Source organism: Lissotriton vulgaris, chromosome 1_1 (assembly GCF_964263255.1).
Source record: "Lissotriton vulgaris chromosome 1_1, aLisVul1.2, whole genome shotgun sequence".
Taxonomy (NCBI): domain Eukaryota; kingdom Metazoa; phylum Chordata; class Amphibia; order Caudata; family Salamandridae; genus Lissotriton; species Lissotriton vulgaris.
In genome coordinates, this window is record NC_141685.1 from 605,651,045 (window position 1) to 605,666,573 (window position 15,529).

General features: G+C 40.0%; 1 protein-coding gene across 1 annotated transcript in view; it reads right to left on the reverse strand.

The window, feature by feature from the left end:
• LOC147747555 (ferric reductase 1-like) overlaps positions 1-15,529 on the reverse strand; it is a 553,652-nt gene that overhangs the window by 500,251 nt on the left and 37,872 nt on the right. Inside the window, exon 2 of the mRNA XM_086954125.1 lies at positions 12,185-12,383. Coding sequence (XP_086810251.1) covers positions 12,185-12,383 — 199 coding nt within the window. The remainder of the gene's footprint in view (positions 1-12,184; positions 12,384-15,529) is intronic.

Consider the following 15,529-nt stretch of genomic DNA (forward strand, 5'->3'; position numbering starts at 1 on the left):
TTTGTTGTACAGTGCACATTTATTTTACATGTTGTCATAAATAATAGAAAAGCTGCTTTACACTAGTAGCTTGGCTAGGAAAACATTTATAATGAGTATTAGTATGGAGTTTGGAAACATAATGTGCTGATTTACATGAAATTAACATTATCTTTTTGTTTATTTTATTTTTGGGGCCTACCATTAAATGGCTGCCTGTGAAACCATCAAAAGCTATGGCTTGCTTTGAATGAGAAGGGAGCATGCGCAGACTGTGGCAGTTTTCCTCATGCCAAGAAGTCAAGAACACCTTGAACTGTACATCCTTGTGTTTCTGCCAAATGTACCAGTGTTAGTTAAAAGTGTCCATCTGACTGCGCTTTGGCAGGAAGGAAGGAAGACTATTGAAAATTTTCCCTAGCAATTGTTGCAAACTTATAAAATGTATTTATTATGTATGCTTCATTTGTTAAAAACTGGCATGGTCAGGTTTTTAGAATGCGTCAGGGTGATGAGAACTCATGCCACCATGACTAACCAATCAACATACAGGTTTTCCTGAAATGCAACATTTTGTGTAGTCTGCCAAAATTTTGTGTATAAAAACTGACAGGGGCGGGCTTTCTCAGCTCAGCTGGCTTCTAGGCTCATTAGGGGGTGTGTGAGCTCTTGAAGAGAAGGAACAGATTAGGCCAGACAGCCTATGGGTTAGGTACTAGATCGTCACGGGTGCTGCAGGGTCGTTCGAGGAGAATCAGGGGGAGGTTTCTTGCTTCCACGTCATATCTTGGCACTTGAGGCCGCATTCCTTTGAGGTCTTGTGAAGGAGGGGCTATCTCACTCCCTGCTTGCTCTTTAGACACAGACAGATGCAGAAGAACAGCTGATTAAATAGAATTAGATGCTAAACTTCAAGTTATGCTTAGACAAATTAATTAGGTCTGAAAAGATTTATTTGACTTATGCATTTATTTTTCTTAATGGGAGATTTTTGCAAACTATTTGATTTTTGATTAGCCTTGCAAGACTATATTTTTCTTAGAAACTCTTTGAGTCTTGAATGACATTTTGCGCCCCATTCCTATATGTAATGCTGATTTGCAGACTGTAAAATGTTCTGTATTAATGCTATTTTTCCTGGTTTTCAAATTCTGTAACCTGATTAATATTTTATTAATGAATAAAGGGTGAGAGAAAATTAACTTTTTACTAGAAAATAAAACCCTTTAAACACTCAACAACTCTCTTTATTGGCTTAAAATAATAATTGCATTTTTGACTGTTCATCTTTATTTAAAGTCTCCTGAAGGTATTACATGGTGTGAAAGGCCCAACACCTTTTGAGCGGTAAATTAGAGGTAGCATGAGGGTTTTGCATTGAGAAATTACCAGAAGAAATTACCGCTCCATCAGTTTTTGGTAATCAGAGGATGGTCATTATTGATTAGTTTGGTGATTAATGATTATTGATTTCACCATCAACTACTCAACTAATGGATCATTGACCTTAAGAAGGGAAATAAAATAATTGCCCAAGTTAGATAAATGTCCAAGTCCTGATTCCTGACTCCAATGCTCGGAACCTGAAGATTGGCAAAGCAGTACTGAAAGGTGATGCAAGAAGTGGTGTGAGTATCAATAGGGCTGTGAAATGTTGTTAATATGCTAGCATGTATGTATTTTTGAAGTGTTGAAAATAGTAAGGATTTTTTTTTTTTTACTGTTGGTGACATTTTGCTCATTTTTAATTGATGGTGTTATTGATTATTGGTAATTTCATAGGACATAATTTTTGGTTATTGATTACATGTTTTAACTCTTAATGTAAGTAAGGGTCTTGTTCTATGTTGTCTGAACACGCAGGTATGCACACCTGTGGAATCCCGGGAAGGAATAGCGGGTGGTAAATGGAAGCCACACTGCAGTGAGGTTACTCGTCTGTTGGAATAACACTGAGAAGCTAGGTAGGGCTGGCAGTGTTAAATTAGGGACTATTTTCTGTGTGAGTGATTTGTAGCAAAGAGTTCGCTGGTGAAACTTTGGTCTGATATCACCTAGAAAGGGTCACACCAAAGGAGTAGCAGGTTCTTCTGAGCTTGAGTGACAGCAAAAGGGTACGCTGGTGAAACTTTGGGCTAAGATATATCCTGAAGGATAAGGCCAAAGGAGTAGCAGGTTCTTCTGAGCTTGATTGATAGGTAAGTGGAAGGGATTTACCTGTAGTATTTGAAGAGTAAACAGAAGGTCTTACTTTGTGAAGGGTAAGCGTAATGTGTTACTCGCAGTGAATATAAATCTATCCTTTATTTAGCACAACAGACAGAGTAGCGAATGTATTTATGTTGTTACTAACAGAGTTATTGATTAAGAGAAATATTGCAGTAAGATTTTGTGGAGGGTCAGTAGTAGGAGTAAAACTGACTGAAATTGAGACTGACAGCTTTGTAAAAGAGAAATTGCATTGAACTATTGCAAAAATGAAATTGTTTGAAGGCTTAAAGAAGCTGTTAGGAGGTAAAGTGAAGAATTTGTTTTTTATTGGTGATGCTCCTGAAGGAACACCTGTGCATTTTATGTCTACCAATTTGGGACAAAATACATGTATGTGGGTTCACCAATGGTGCAAGATTACTGAAAAAGAGGGTGTTTTGAGGTTTCCAAAACATGGTACTTTTGAATTGAAAATTATTGACAAATTAAGGGAAGTCTTATGTGAAATAAAGACACCATCTAAAGCTGCACAATTTGAGGCCTTAAGCATATGGGAAAAGGTAGCAAGAGAGAAAGCAAGTGAGGATAAAAAGGTAAAGCACCAAATGCAGGAGAAGAGAATTAATGATGATAAAGAGCTTCAAATAAATAATGATTCAGGTGATGAAATAATGGATGCATTGTTAACTGAGTGTCCACCACTTTATGTGGTTCCCATTAAAAATACTGAAAATAGTGTACTAGTAAGCACTACAGTGGCTACTGCTTCTGTTGAGCAGAGAAAAACACAGATTGAGAAAACTGTGCAAACATTTTATATTGACCCATTACCTGTTGATTCAGCACTGACAGTGATACCTCCAGGTGTTACTGCTTCAAATGTGCCTGATTCAGTCCAAGAATTGATAACTGCAGATGCACAGATAATGCATAGAAAAATTATGACTGTCCCAATTAATATGGTCCCTACTGAAAAGGTTCAAAGAGCTGCAGAAGGAGTGATTATGGCAGAGTTTATTTCAGAAACTCAGAATACACAGATTATTAAACAGAAATTACCCCAAGCACTGAAAGGTGAGGGAAACATGGTATTTACAACATCTGCAGCCCCAAATAAAATAAATGTAATTGAAAATGTTATTTTTCAAACCTGCTTAGATGAAGCAGCAGTGATTAAAAAGATAGAAAACATGGGAGAACATATTAACACAGGCCCTGAAAAAGAGAAACAGCGTAGTGTTTTAAATTCAGCACTTGAACATGGAGAAAATAACAGTCCATGCTGTTTAAATAATGAAAATGTGAACAAGTGTCAGGAAAAAGAATTAATTTCCCTGAGTAAGGAAACAGTTGCATGTGCATTAACTACCCATAATGGCCTGACAGATTTGTCTCAAAAATATGAAATTGATGTTTCAGGAAGTTTCCCATTTCAGAAAAGTTTTAGGGTACATATGGATGATGAAGCAAATGAGAAAATGTGTTCTTCAGGAATGCAATTGCACATTGCAGAAATAAAGTATGTTTTTAAATGCAATGGGTTTGAGAAATTAGGAGACAAATTGGCAAGAAAACATGAGAAGAATAAGAAACCACCAGACCTAGCAAGGAAACTGGATAAGGAAAAGAAGCCACCAGATTTAGTTGAGAAAAATAATAAGCAGAATGAGGGAGAAGCTTTTGCTTACTCATTGAGAGAAATAGTGGGAGAAGTGCATGTTCCTATGCCACAGAATAAAAGTGAACTTGCAGCATTTCTGAACACAATCCCACAATTGAGAGACAGAATTATGTTGTGGTACCCAAATGTTGATGGATTTGTTGAGATTTTAAAAGAGCTGTGCAATATTTTGGAAATGTTCTTTTACATTGCCATGCAGACTAAATTGTGGTTTGAATCTAAAGTTTTGCAAAGGCCAGGTGAGGAGACAGTGAAAAGGGTTTGCATGAATGCACCATTATTTTCTGTTGTTATGGAGGAAAATATAGCAGTGATTATTTTCCTGAAGGGTGGAGTGCCAGCAAAGGATGTTGATTGGGTACAGATTAAAAGAACACAGGATGGAAGTAAAGTTGGTTTGGTTTGTGAAAATTCAGGTATGGGTGTTGTACTGCTGGAAAATGTGTCCTTTTGCCATCTTTATAGCAGATTTGAGCATTGGAAGAAGAAATATAAATTTAAACATGATGCACAAAAACATGGAGAAATGCAGATGCAAAATATACCAGCTAAGCAAATGCAAATGTCAGTTCAGAGACAGGTACCTATGGCAGGATTTTTCCAAGCAAAGATGGTCCCACAAATTATGGAAAATGCTCAAATTAATTTAAATAAGGTGTCCAGAGCAAGAGTGAATTATTTCCAGAGACAAAATCAGAACCCAGTCCAACAGGTTGCTGTGTTTGAAAATGAGAGTTTTAACTATCACAATTCTGAATTTACCAAGTCCATTGTGAAGGCAGCGGAAAGTCCAGATTTAGTTGCAGGAGTTTTAAACAAAGAAATTATAAACCCAGTTTTAGAAAAATGTGCCCCAAAATTAGGCCCATTTGAGGAGGATTGCAAAACTGTTGTCTGTGACTCTGACCTAGCAGGAAAACAATTGTTTTGCAAATTAAGCAGCACAAATTACTGTACATCAGATAATGTTCATTTTCAGATTCCTGATGAGGAGGTACATTTTAAAATGGCCCAACAAGAAACAGCTGTAGCATTATTTTTAGAAAAGACAGTTGAAAAATTACCTTCTGCTTTGGAAAAAATAATAAAAACAGAAATAAGAGAGTTCATAGAGAAGGATGCCAGATTAATAAAATGTGCAGAACATGTCTTATTAAAATTAGAACCAAATGACATGCATTCAGGAACACCATCAGTTGCAGAAATGTTACCAATAAAAGGATTTTTGATGGAATTGATTGGAAGTTTGTGTAACTTTCTGATCACAGGCTCACAGAAAATAAATGAAAAGAACAGAATAGTGCAGGAGATTAAAAGCATATTTTTTCCATGTTGTCCTGTGGTACCGAATCCAGCCAATATATTTTTTCACATTCCATGTGCTGAAGAATGGCTTACTTTTATTGATTTTTGCAAAGTCCATGTAACAGTGCCATTGCATGAGAATAGTCAGGAGTACTGTCAAAAAGCAGATGAATATCTGGGACACAAAATTGGAAAGGGAGGTAGAAAGGTGTCACCAGAGAAGGTGGAAATAATTTCCAAGATGAATCCACCTCAAATTCAGAAAGAAGTCAGGAAATTTTTGGGAATGGTTAGCTGCTGTAGAGAGTGGTTACTTAACCTTTCCCTAGTGGCTAAGCCTTTACTGAGGCTGACACACAAAGGTGTGTCTGATCCGCTTCCATTGGACAACAATTGCACAAAAACATTCCTAGAGTTGAAAAAGAAAGAATGTTGCGCCCCAGCACTAGGAATGAAAGTTTATTTAAAAGAAAATACACCAATTTGCAGTGAGAGGGAGGGCTGCACTCTCTCATTGCCTATTCAAAAAGATGACTGTGTTCAAAGGTCTGTGATGTATTGCCCAATGACCTTTGACCCTAACTTCACAGAAATGTCAGCAAATGATTTGGTTTGTGATGAAACTGAATATGAGTGTCTAAATATCATGAAAGTATGCATAAAGCCAAATTCAGACTTTAAGGATGAACACCTGAGTCAGCCCAACAATGTCCATTTTGTAGATTGCCCATGTTTGAAAGGTGACACATTAAAAGCAGCACATGCTGTGCTCCTTATGCATTATGGTGTCAAAGCGTCATGGCTCTCAGTAGTTGCCCCAGTCCAAAATTCGAAATTGATTGCCCTTACCATAACATGCAGTATATCTGCTCAAATGAGAGTCACTGTTGTCATGGGAGAGAGAAATGCTAATTCAGTTGCACACATTTGTGTTCTGTTAGCATGTACATTCTATAGAATCTTCACAGGTGAATTAAAAGAGGCTCAAGAAAATGTTTTTGACGCAGCACAACAGGGTTGTATCAGAACTGTTTTTGGGAAAAGTGACAAATGCAAAGTGGCAAAAGTGTTATTGCAAAGACTGATGCCCAGGTATAGATTGCCAGTTTCTCTGAAATCAGATTATAATGTGGTCTCAAAGATAATGAGTGCAGAACAACAGATTGGACAAGGAATGGATTGCAGCTATCTGCCTGAAGTGTCAAGCATAATAAAGCAACACAATGGCAGCACTGAGTTACCTTTTGCAAAAGACGGTGTCTCACCAACACCAAAGTGGCTTGAAAATGCATATGCAAATGCACTTGTGGAAAACACTGAGGAGAACACTAGCCATGGCTGTGTAGGTCAGGTTGATGTACAGTGTGCAGTTTCTCACCAGATTGCAGCTGCTACACAAGATCTGCATAATGGATGGTGCAACGGCTTTGGTCTGACAGAGGAAGTGGTGAATCATCTGAATCTGATCAAAGTGAAAATAAGAGTGAAAGGCATTGATTGAAAAAGTGCCAAGGATTGATGGTGCTCTGTCAGAGTTTCTCAGCACCTAAGTAGTCTAATTTGCATTGAAAAAGGTACAGAATGCCAATGAGCCATTCTGATGGCAAGCTGATGACAAAGAGCAAAGAAATGCTGAAACTGTCCTGTTGAATTCCTTTTTTTATTATTTTAGTTACTTATTTTAAAGAAGACTGTTTCAAGAAGCTACTTACAGAACTCTGCACTAAAACATTTGAGCTTGGCTATATATGATCTGATTACAGATAGACTTGTGTTTGCCTTAGAAATAGATTTAAAATTGTTATATGCTCAGCTTTTGCAATTTTAAAAAATGTCACTTGTGAAAATGAAATATATGTGATGAATTATAAATCAATTTATTATGATTTGAATCATCAGAAGGGTGGATTGATGGAGCAGATTTCCTCTGCAGTCAGGCATTGTTTTATTTTTTGTGCTTCAGACAGACTGCATTTAAATTGCCACGCACACTTTGGTGCAAATTAAAACCATGGCACATGAAAATCATGAAAGTGAGGCCTATTTAGTCTGAAATGCTTTTTCTGAATTAACATGTGTTTTTGCAATGTAGAGAAAAGTGGCCTTTTTAGCTTTGAAGATTAATAGAATATGTTTCTCTCTTCCCAGCTCATCCCATGCAATATACATTCACTATTTCTGTCTTAAAAGACTTTGACTTGTTGCATATTTTGATAAATATTTTCAGTTAATAACACCTCTTTTTCTTTGTTGTACAGTGCACATTTATTTTACATGTTGTCATAAATAATAGAAAAGCTGCTTTACACTAGTAGCTTGGCTAGGAAAACATTTATAATGAGTATTAGTATGGAGTTTGGAAACATAATGTGCTGATTTACATGAAATTAACATTATCTTTTTGTTTATTTTATTTTTGGGGCCTACCATTAAATGGCTGCCTGTGAAACCATCAAAAGCTATGGCTTACTTTGAATGAAAAGGGAGCATGCGCAGACTGTGGCAGTTTTCCTCATGCCAAGAAGTCAAGAACACCTTGAACTGTACATCCTTGTGTTTCTGCCAAATGTACCAGTGTTAGTTAAAAGTGTCCATCTGACTGCGCTTTGGCAGGAAGGAAGACTATTGAACATTTTCCCTAGCAATTGTTGCAAACTTATAAAATGTATTTATTATGTATGCTTCATTTGTTAAAAACTGGCATGGTCAGGTTTTTAGAATGCGTCAGGGTGATGAGAACTCATGCCACCATGACTAACCAATCAACATACAGGTTTTCCTGAAATGCAACATTTTGTGTAGTCTGCCAAAATTTTGTGTATAAAAACTGACAGGGGCGGGCTTTCTCAGCTCAGCTGGCTTCTAGGCTCATTAGGGGGTGTGTGAGCTCTTGAAGAGAAGGAACAGATTAGGCCAGACAGCCTATGGGTTAGGTACGAGATCGTCACGGGTGCTGCAGGGTCGTTCGAGGAGAATCAGGGGGAGGTTTCTTGCTTCCACGTCATATCTTGGCACTTGAGGCCGCATTCCTTTGAGGTCTTGTGAAGGAGGGGCTATCTCACTCCCTGCTTGCTCTTTAGACACAGACAGATGCAGAAGAACAGCTGATTAAATAGAATTAGATGCTAAACTTCAAGTTATGCTTAGACAAATTAATTAGGTCTGAAAAGATTTATTTGACTTATGCATTTATTTTTCTTAATGGGAGATTTTTGCAAACTATTTGATTTTTGATTAGCCTTGCAAGACTATATTTTTCTTAGAAACTCTTTGAGTCTTGAATGACATTTTGCGCCTCATTCCTATATGTAATGCTGATTTGCAGACTGTAAAATGTTCTGTATTAATGCTATTTTTCCTGGTTTTCAAATTCTGTAACCTGATTAATATTTTATTAATGAATAAAGGGTCAGAGAAAATTAACTTTTTACTAGAAAATAAAACCCTTTAAACACTCAACAACTCTCTTTATTGGCTTAACATAATAATTGCATTTTTGACTGTTCATCTTTATTTAAAGTCTCCTGAAGGTATTACATGGTGTGAAGGGCCCAACACCTTTTGAGCGGTAAATTAGAGGTAGCATGAGGGTTTTGCATTGAGAAATTACCAGAAGAAATTACCGCTCCATCACCTGAACAACACAGTCTTAACCACAACCGTATCTTTAACAAGCATGCCTTTACCATGCATGCCTTTACAACAAATGTCATTGTAAATGCATGATTTGTAAAGGCATATGTGTAGTGAAGATCACACGTGAGCCCTAAAATCAAGCACCCAGCCCTGCAATTCACTCAGCCACAGCCCTAAAAGCTACCCGACCCCCTAAATTGAATCCTAAAACCTGGCCCCAGCACTAAAATCTACCCTAATCCCAGCCCTTGCCCTGCTCTGAGCCCTAAAACTGGCCCCCAGCCCTGAAAACTGCCCCAGTCCTAAAAATTAGCCTAACCCCAGTCACCTGCCCTGAGCCCTAAAACTGGACCCCTGCCCTAAAAACTAACCTGACCTCTCCCCGAACTGAGCCCTAAACCCGGCCCCAGCCCTACTTACCAAGCTGCATCCCAGTCCATTCTGTTCCAATGCTTCCTGTTCCTCTCCCCGCCCATCTGCTCAGTATCTAGAGCGCTGACTGCTATAACCACGCACATATGCCTGGTTAAGGCATATGCGTGGTTAAGGCATATGCTTGTGTTGAAATGATGACATGTGTGGTTTAGCCCGCGTTGTTAATGACGTTTCTATGGCCAGAGTGCTACTAGAATTCCTGCTTTCTTCCAATTAAACATTTGACACAATGTTCCCAGTTCTGCATGAAACTTTGCTACCCAGTTTCTGAATGTATTAACTGAGAATGGCAACTCCTGGAGAGTTCTCTGGTGGTCATGTGTTAAGATTAATTCTTTCTGCAAGTGCTTCAAGTACAGCATAGTCTAAACTAGACTTTACTTCAGTAGACTCACAAGCAAGAGGAGTATTCCTAAAATGGAGGACAGTTTCCATGAGTGTTCCATGCTTGATATTTTAAGCATGAGGTAAACTTTTATATTCCTTATGTATTTTCTTCAGTATAACTTCTTTTTATGAGTAGCATCAACATGTTATGCATTACCTTTGAGTCTGTCTACCATTACTAAAATACTACAATACATCTTGGACATCTCTCCTATATTTGAAATGAGCATTACCAATTTTTACATTTTTTAGGTCACTGAAATATCGAGTCAGGACACAAACAGACTAAAGAACAATTGTTAAAATAATGTTAACAAAAGCTTGTGAAGACATGATGTACCTTGATACAATTTGAAAAGTACTGAAATGATCACATTCTTGTAGATTTTTCTAAACTAGAAGAGAAGGTATTTTTGAATGATTCTAGACCCTAAAGCCTCATTTTTTAGGAAGTCAGGCAGTGCATTGCAACAAGCCACCTTGGGAGCTGCATGGTGGCGCCCAGGCAACGCCATGGAAATTCTAACTAGGGCAAAGTCACTCAACACAGTGATTTGTGTTACATTGGATTACTTCTGATGTGACTTAGAGGCTTGAATCATGCATGTACAATGTTGCATGATGCAAATATGATGCAACAGGAGGTCATGCAGTGCAGCAAGGACTTGCCGCGCTGTACTGTGTGACAGGGAAAGGCCAGGAATGTGCTGCATTGAAGTTAGTACTGCGCATTCAAGCAGCCTAGCGCCAATGCAGGCACTCCCGCACCATGGTTCATGGGTGTATCTTTTGCATGCCAGTTTGTTTTTGTGCAGGAAGGGGCACCTTCCTGCACAAAACCAGTCCTGGGAGGCATATTACTCTTTCTATGTGTGCTGCAGAATGCCGCACACATAGAAAGAGGAAGAAATGAGGAGAAATAGGGATATTTCTCCTTGCTATGCCTCTCTTGGGAAGGTGTAAGTTTTTTTGCACATCTCCAGTTTACAAGTTCTTGTTAAACTGGTGATGCTTCAAAATCCATGGGAGTTCCGTGGGAGCAGCTACACAGGGCAGAGTACCGCACGCAGTGATTTACGCTGTCTTGAGTTACTTCAGATTTTTTAAGCCAGTCAGAGCCACTCAAAGTGCCTTTGTGTGGCTTCAAAAATCTGACTTAGATGTTAATGTCAAGCATGTACCACGTTCCGTGGTGCAAATGTTACACAACCTTCTCATAAATGAGGCCCTAAGTGTGCCTGCCTTTCATCTGGCTTTTGTATCAACACTCACTACAATATGGTCATTGAAAGGCATTATAATATTCTGTACAGTGCTAGAATATGGTGCTGCAAATGATCAACTACAGGGATTTTTAATTGTATATCTTACAATAAACTTCTGGACAAAATCCTGAAAATTCTTATTTTTATCTTCCTCTAACTCTCACCTAAACATCGTCCTATTTGCTTCCAGTGTTAGAGACCTTCAATCTGTGAATCCAGGGGTCACCAACAACTAATAAGACTGATGAAATGAGGGAGGCTCTTTACTCATGGCCATTCATAATGCTTATTAGTGAGAGATGTTTTGATAGGTTGTAGATCAGTCGGTCTAATAGCTGGAGTGCCCTACAGACTTCATGCCCTGATGTACTATGGAGAAAGTGTGAGAGAGAGATAGAGAGAGAGGCTGAGTGAGAATAAGCAAGAGCACAAAACTAGGGGCCTCATTTATGAGGTCTGGCGTCAATTTTGCGCTTCCGATGCGTCACTTTTTGTGACGCATCGGCAGCGTAACACATACCTCCTGTTGTGCACTATTTACAAAGTGACGCATCTATGCAGATGCGTCACTTTGTAAACCCCTGCGCTACATTATACCTGTGTCAGGTATAATGTATGCAGGGGGGGCGTTCCCCGCAAAAAGCCTCGTAGAAGTGACGCAGTGAAATCAATGAGATTTCACTGCGTCACTTCTAGGACGCCGTTGCATCAAAATCTTACGGCTGCCTCACAGCAAGCGTAGGACTGACGCAGGCCCTTTCACATGGGTCTTGCCCCATGTTAAAGGATGCATTGCTGGAGTTGCGTCACTTTTGTGACACACTCCAGCAATGCAACACTTTTGCGCCATACAGACACGTCAGATATACTGACGTATCTGTAACTCCTTGCGACATGATGCGTCACACAGTAAATATGACGCATCAAGTGTGTCGCAAGGAGTGTGCACTGAGAAGTGACGCATCGCTGCTTTCATGCAGCGATGCGTCATTTCTCATAAATGAGGCCATAGTTATTTTGGCTGAAGAGGAAATCTGTAAACAGGAAAGAAGGCCTTCCAAGTCTGAAACTTCACTGAGTGAATATAAGCAATGTTGCCCATATATAATAACTTACCTAATACACCTGCTTTGTGAGCAGACATCTTTGAAACTGGACCCTGCTGCGGAAAAGTCACTCCCATGTTCACCTATCCTCATGGCTCAATCTTGCAATGCAATCAGTATATCTCTTTTTCAACCATCTGGCTATTAAATAAAATATTTGTACTTTATGAATAGCCTACCTGTGATTTGGTCTCCTGCCTTAAATGCAGTGGGTGATACCAAGATGCTGTAGGGAGCCAGTGATGTCTGTGGACGGTAGCCTCCATGTATAGGTAACATGTTATCACAGGCCATGCTGACCTTTCCATCTGGATAGCAGAATACATTTGCAAAATGCACGGCACTCAATAAAAGTGCAACGGAGATGAAGCTGCTCATCTGAAAAAATAAAAACATATTGTTATTTTTTTATATGGGTTCTAACATGCTTCATTTGATTTGTAGGTCCTCATTTCTTCATGATTGAGACTTCACAAGAGGATTATTTCCAAACATTAACTATTTAACTACTTTTTTGCAAGCATCATTGAATAACTATTCGGTAGAACAGAGTATCTTTGCAATCCTCAAGTAAAACATTTTTCTAGCACTAAAGTGTGGTATTGTTTTTATGTTAAATGTAGAAATCTACGGTTGTTAAAATGCATTGTTCCATCATCAAACCTGCAAGAAAATGTTTACAAAAACACGATGGTGGCACAGTAACGCGGACTATCCAACAGAGAAAGATGTTGGTATGGCTATCTGAATTTTGTAATGTGGCTCAAAACCCTTTCTTACACAGGCGCACACTCTCAAGGGTGAAGCTTCCATCAGGTGCCTCCTGTGTGGTATCACAGGGACCTAGGTGCTTGAAGGGCAACTGAACCCTGATTATTGCTGTATTTTATTATTCAACCAGCAGTCAGGGGGCATTTCCTTCCTAGCTCTGTGTTCTATGAGGCATTGGCTTTGCTACTACACACTAATTTGCTGAGTAGTGTGTCTGATCAGCAAACCAGCTTATGTGGTCATTTATGGAGTTAAGACATACAATGGAAAGATTGCATGGGTAAAGGAAAAAGGGAGTTTGAACCATCTTCTATGCCTCTGTGCAGGAGATCTCCTGACTGGGTGTGGTCTTCAAAAGACTGAAGGTTAGGTTAGAATCTGGTCGATGTCAATGTGGGGAGGTTCTATAATGAGTGAGGTACAGCAGACCATTGAACAGCCTGGCTGACATAGGCTATTCGTATCAATAATAAACACCTCTTGTTTGTCTGACAAATAATGACCCTGTGTGGGTGTCTAGTGGTTCCTATGACTTTCTGTGTCTTTCAAAGGACACCCTGTAGATTGCTCTAAACGGACAGAAACCTCCTTAGTTGAATGTGCCATGTTCTCAGTGGCATCCTTGTCCATGCTCCTCCTTTGCTAATGTAATGCAGGCACATGAACAAAGTATTCCTGAATGTACTATGAAATTGAGGGATTACCAGCTGCATGCAACACGGGAGCAACATGTTCAAACTTTTTACAGAAAGTGTAGCACAAACTCTATGGGACAGATTTACAATAACTCGTGCATCCCTGCATATCAGCAGGGATGTGCCAGTTATTGTGCGCCACGGTTCCGCCACCATAGATGCGCCGCATTTACAATGCAAAAAACACAGTTGATGGACAGAATGCAGAACAATGTCTTACATTCACCCCAGTACAAAGATCTGGGCCTAATTCCATCGTTTTTTTGCACTCCACACCACCCTAGGTCAGACAATGGCTATATGCAAATCTGCCTTGACCCTGATCTTTTGACTGGGTGTGAGTGTTTGATTGATTCAGATGCTCCGTCCATCACCACCCCCTTTTGTACCGCTTTTGGCCGCCATAAGTGTGGCAGGGTATGCTCAGACGTGAGTCCCTTGCTCACTTTGCCACTGGATTCAAGCAAGCCGGGCTGAAGACGGCTGGAATTCCAGAAAACGGTCCTCTGAAGCTTGTTTCTGGTCCAGGGAAGACATGGCTTGGCAGTTCGGGCTGGAACTCGGGTTCCCATGAGGCACAGGGTCAGACTGATTTGCATATAGCCATGTCCGAACTGGGGTGGCAGAGTGGGCTATAGAACGGTGATGGATTAAACTCAGATCTTTTGACTGGGTGTGAGTGCTTGATTGATTCAGATGCTCCGTCCATCACCACCCCCTTTTGTACCGCATTAAGAATGCGGCACACCATGGGGCAAAAACGGCACAGATGCATGACGCATCTGTGGCGTAAAGGCGGCGCATTGCTGGGGTTGCTTCGCAAGCGCGACGCAGCTCCAGCAATGCTCTGGGGGGCCTATCTTTGCAATGCTGCGTCAATTCTTACGCCTGCTTCAAGCAGGCACAGGGTTTCGACGCAGCATGGGCCCAAAAGTGACTGAGTGAAATCTTGTAGCTTTCACTCAGCCACTTTTAGGAGGCGTTCCTGCGCTGGAACGCCCCCCTTCACTCCCCGGGCCGGAACGCCTACTTCTGGCGCAGGGCTTTACAACGTGACGCATCTCCCAGATGCGTCATGTTGTAAATACCCCACCATTGCGTCTTTTTTGCGCGGCAGCTGCATCACAAAAGTGACGCAACGGCAGAGTAAAAGAGGCGCAAGGGACTTGTAAATCTGCCCCTACATTTGGTAATTCAGAATCTTTTCTGCAGCACCACCAAATTAATACAGGCAAATGTTTTGATAACTGAGCTTCTTCTCTTTACCTGTAGAGTTTATGTATTCCCCTAAACCACCTTGGTGCTAGTAGAATTAAAATTGAATAACATTACTTACAAGGAGAGCCCAACAGAAGAGATGGGTGTTCAAATCCTTAGCTACTGAGAGCAATCAGTGATGGAGTCAAAATTTAAATGGAGGGCATTCCATAGCTAGAGGTCACAAACTCTGAAACCCATGCAAATGCACCATGAAGGATGTAAAGCACCGAACCTTAGCAGTATATGATACTGGAGGTCTTTCCAGGACATGGGTTCCAGAAAATTGTAAATAAACACAGCGTCGTCTTTGTGAAAAGCCATAAAAACCATACAGTGGGCCTTCAGCTGAATGCAATGGTTCAAGAGAAGCAATAGAAGCAAGCGCTGAGACCTGATCATGTGTGTATTCATCTGCAGACTCGCCTGGTGGCCACTTTCTGTAGTTATTTCAATATGTTGATCTAAGACGTAGGGAGATCAAGGTAGATTGAACTTTGAATAGGTTTCCACTACAATCTCACTTGCAGAAAAACTCTCAAGTCATACTTTCGCAATCTAGGCATCAAAGAAGAGATATTAATCAGGCAAGGTAAAATGGTTTTTATCTATATGGATAGAAATAGGTAGTGGTCCAAAGTGGTCTGAGAAACACCAGGTAGACAAGAAAGGGGTATGTTTGCAAGTACCAAAAACCTTAGCTGTGTTAACATTAAGCATCAGTAAGTTGGCTGTTGGATTTATCAAGACCTTGCCCCTTTGCAAAGTCTTGCAAAGTGACACAAAGGAGTGCAAGGTCTT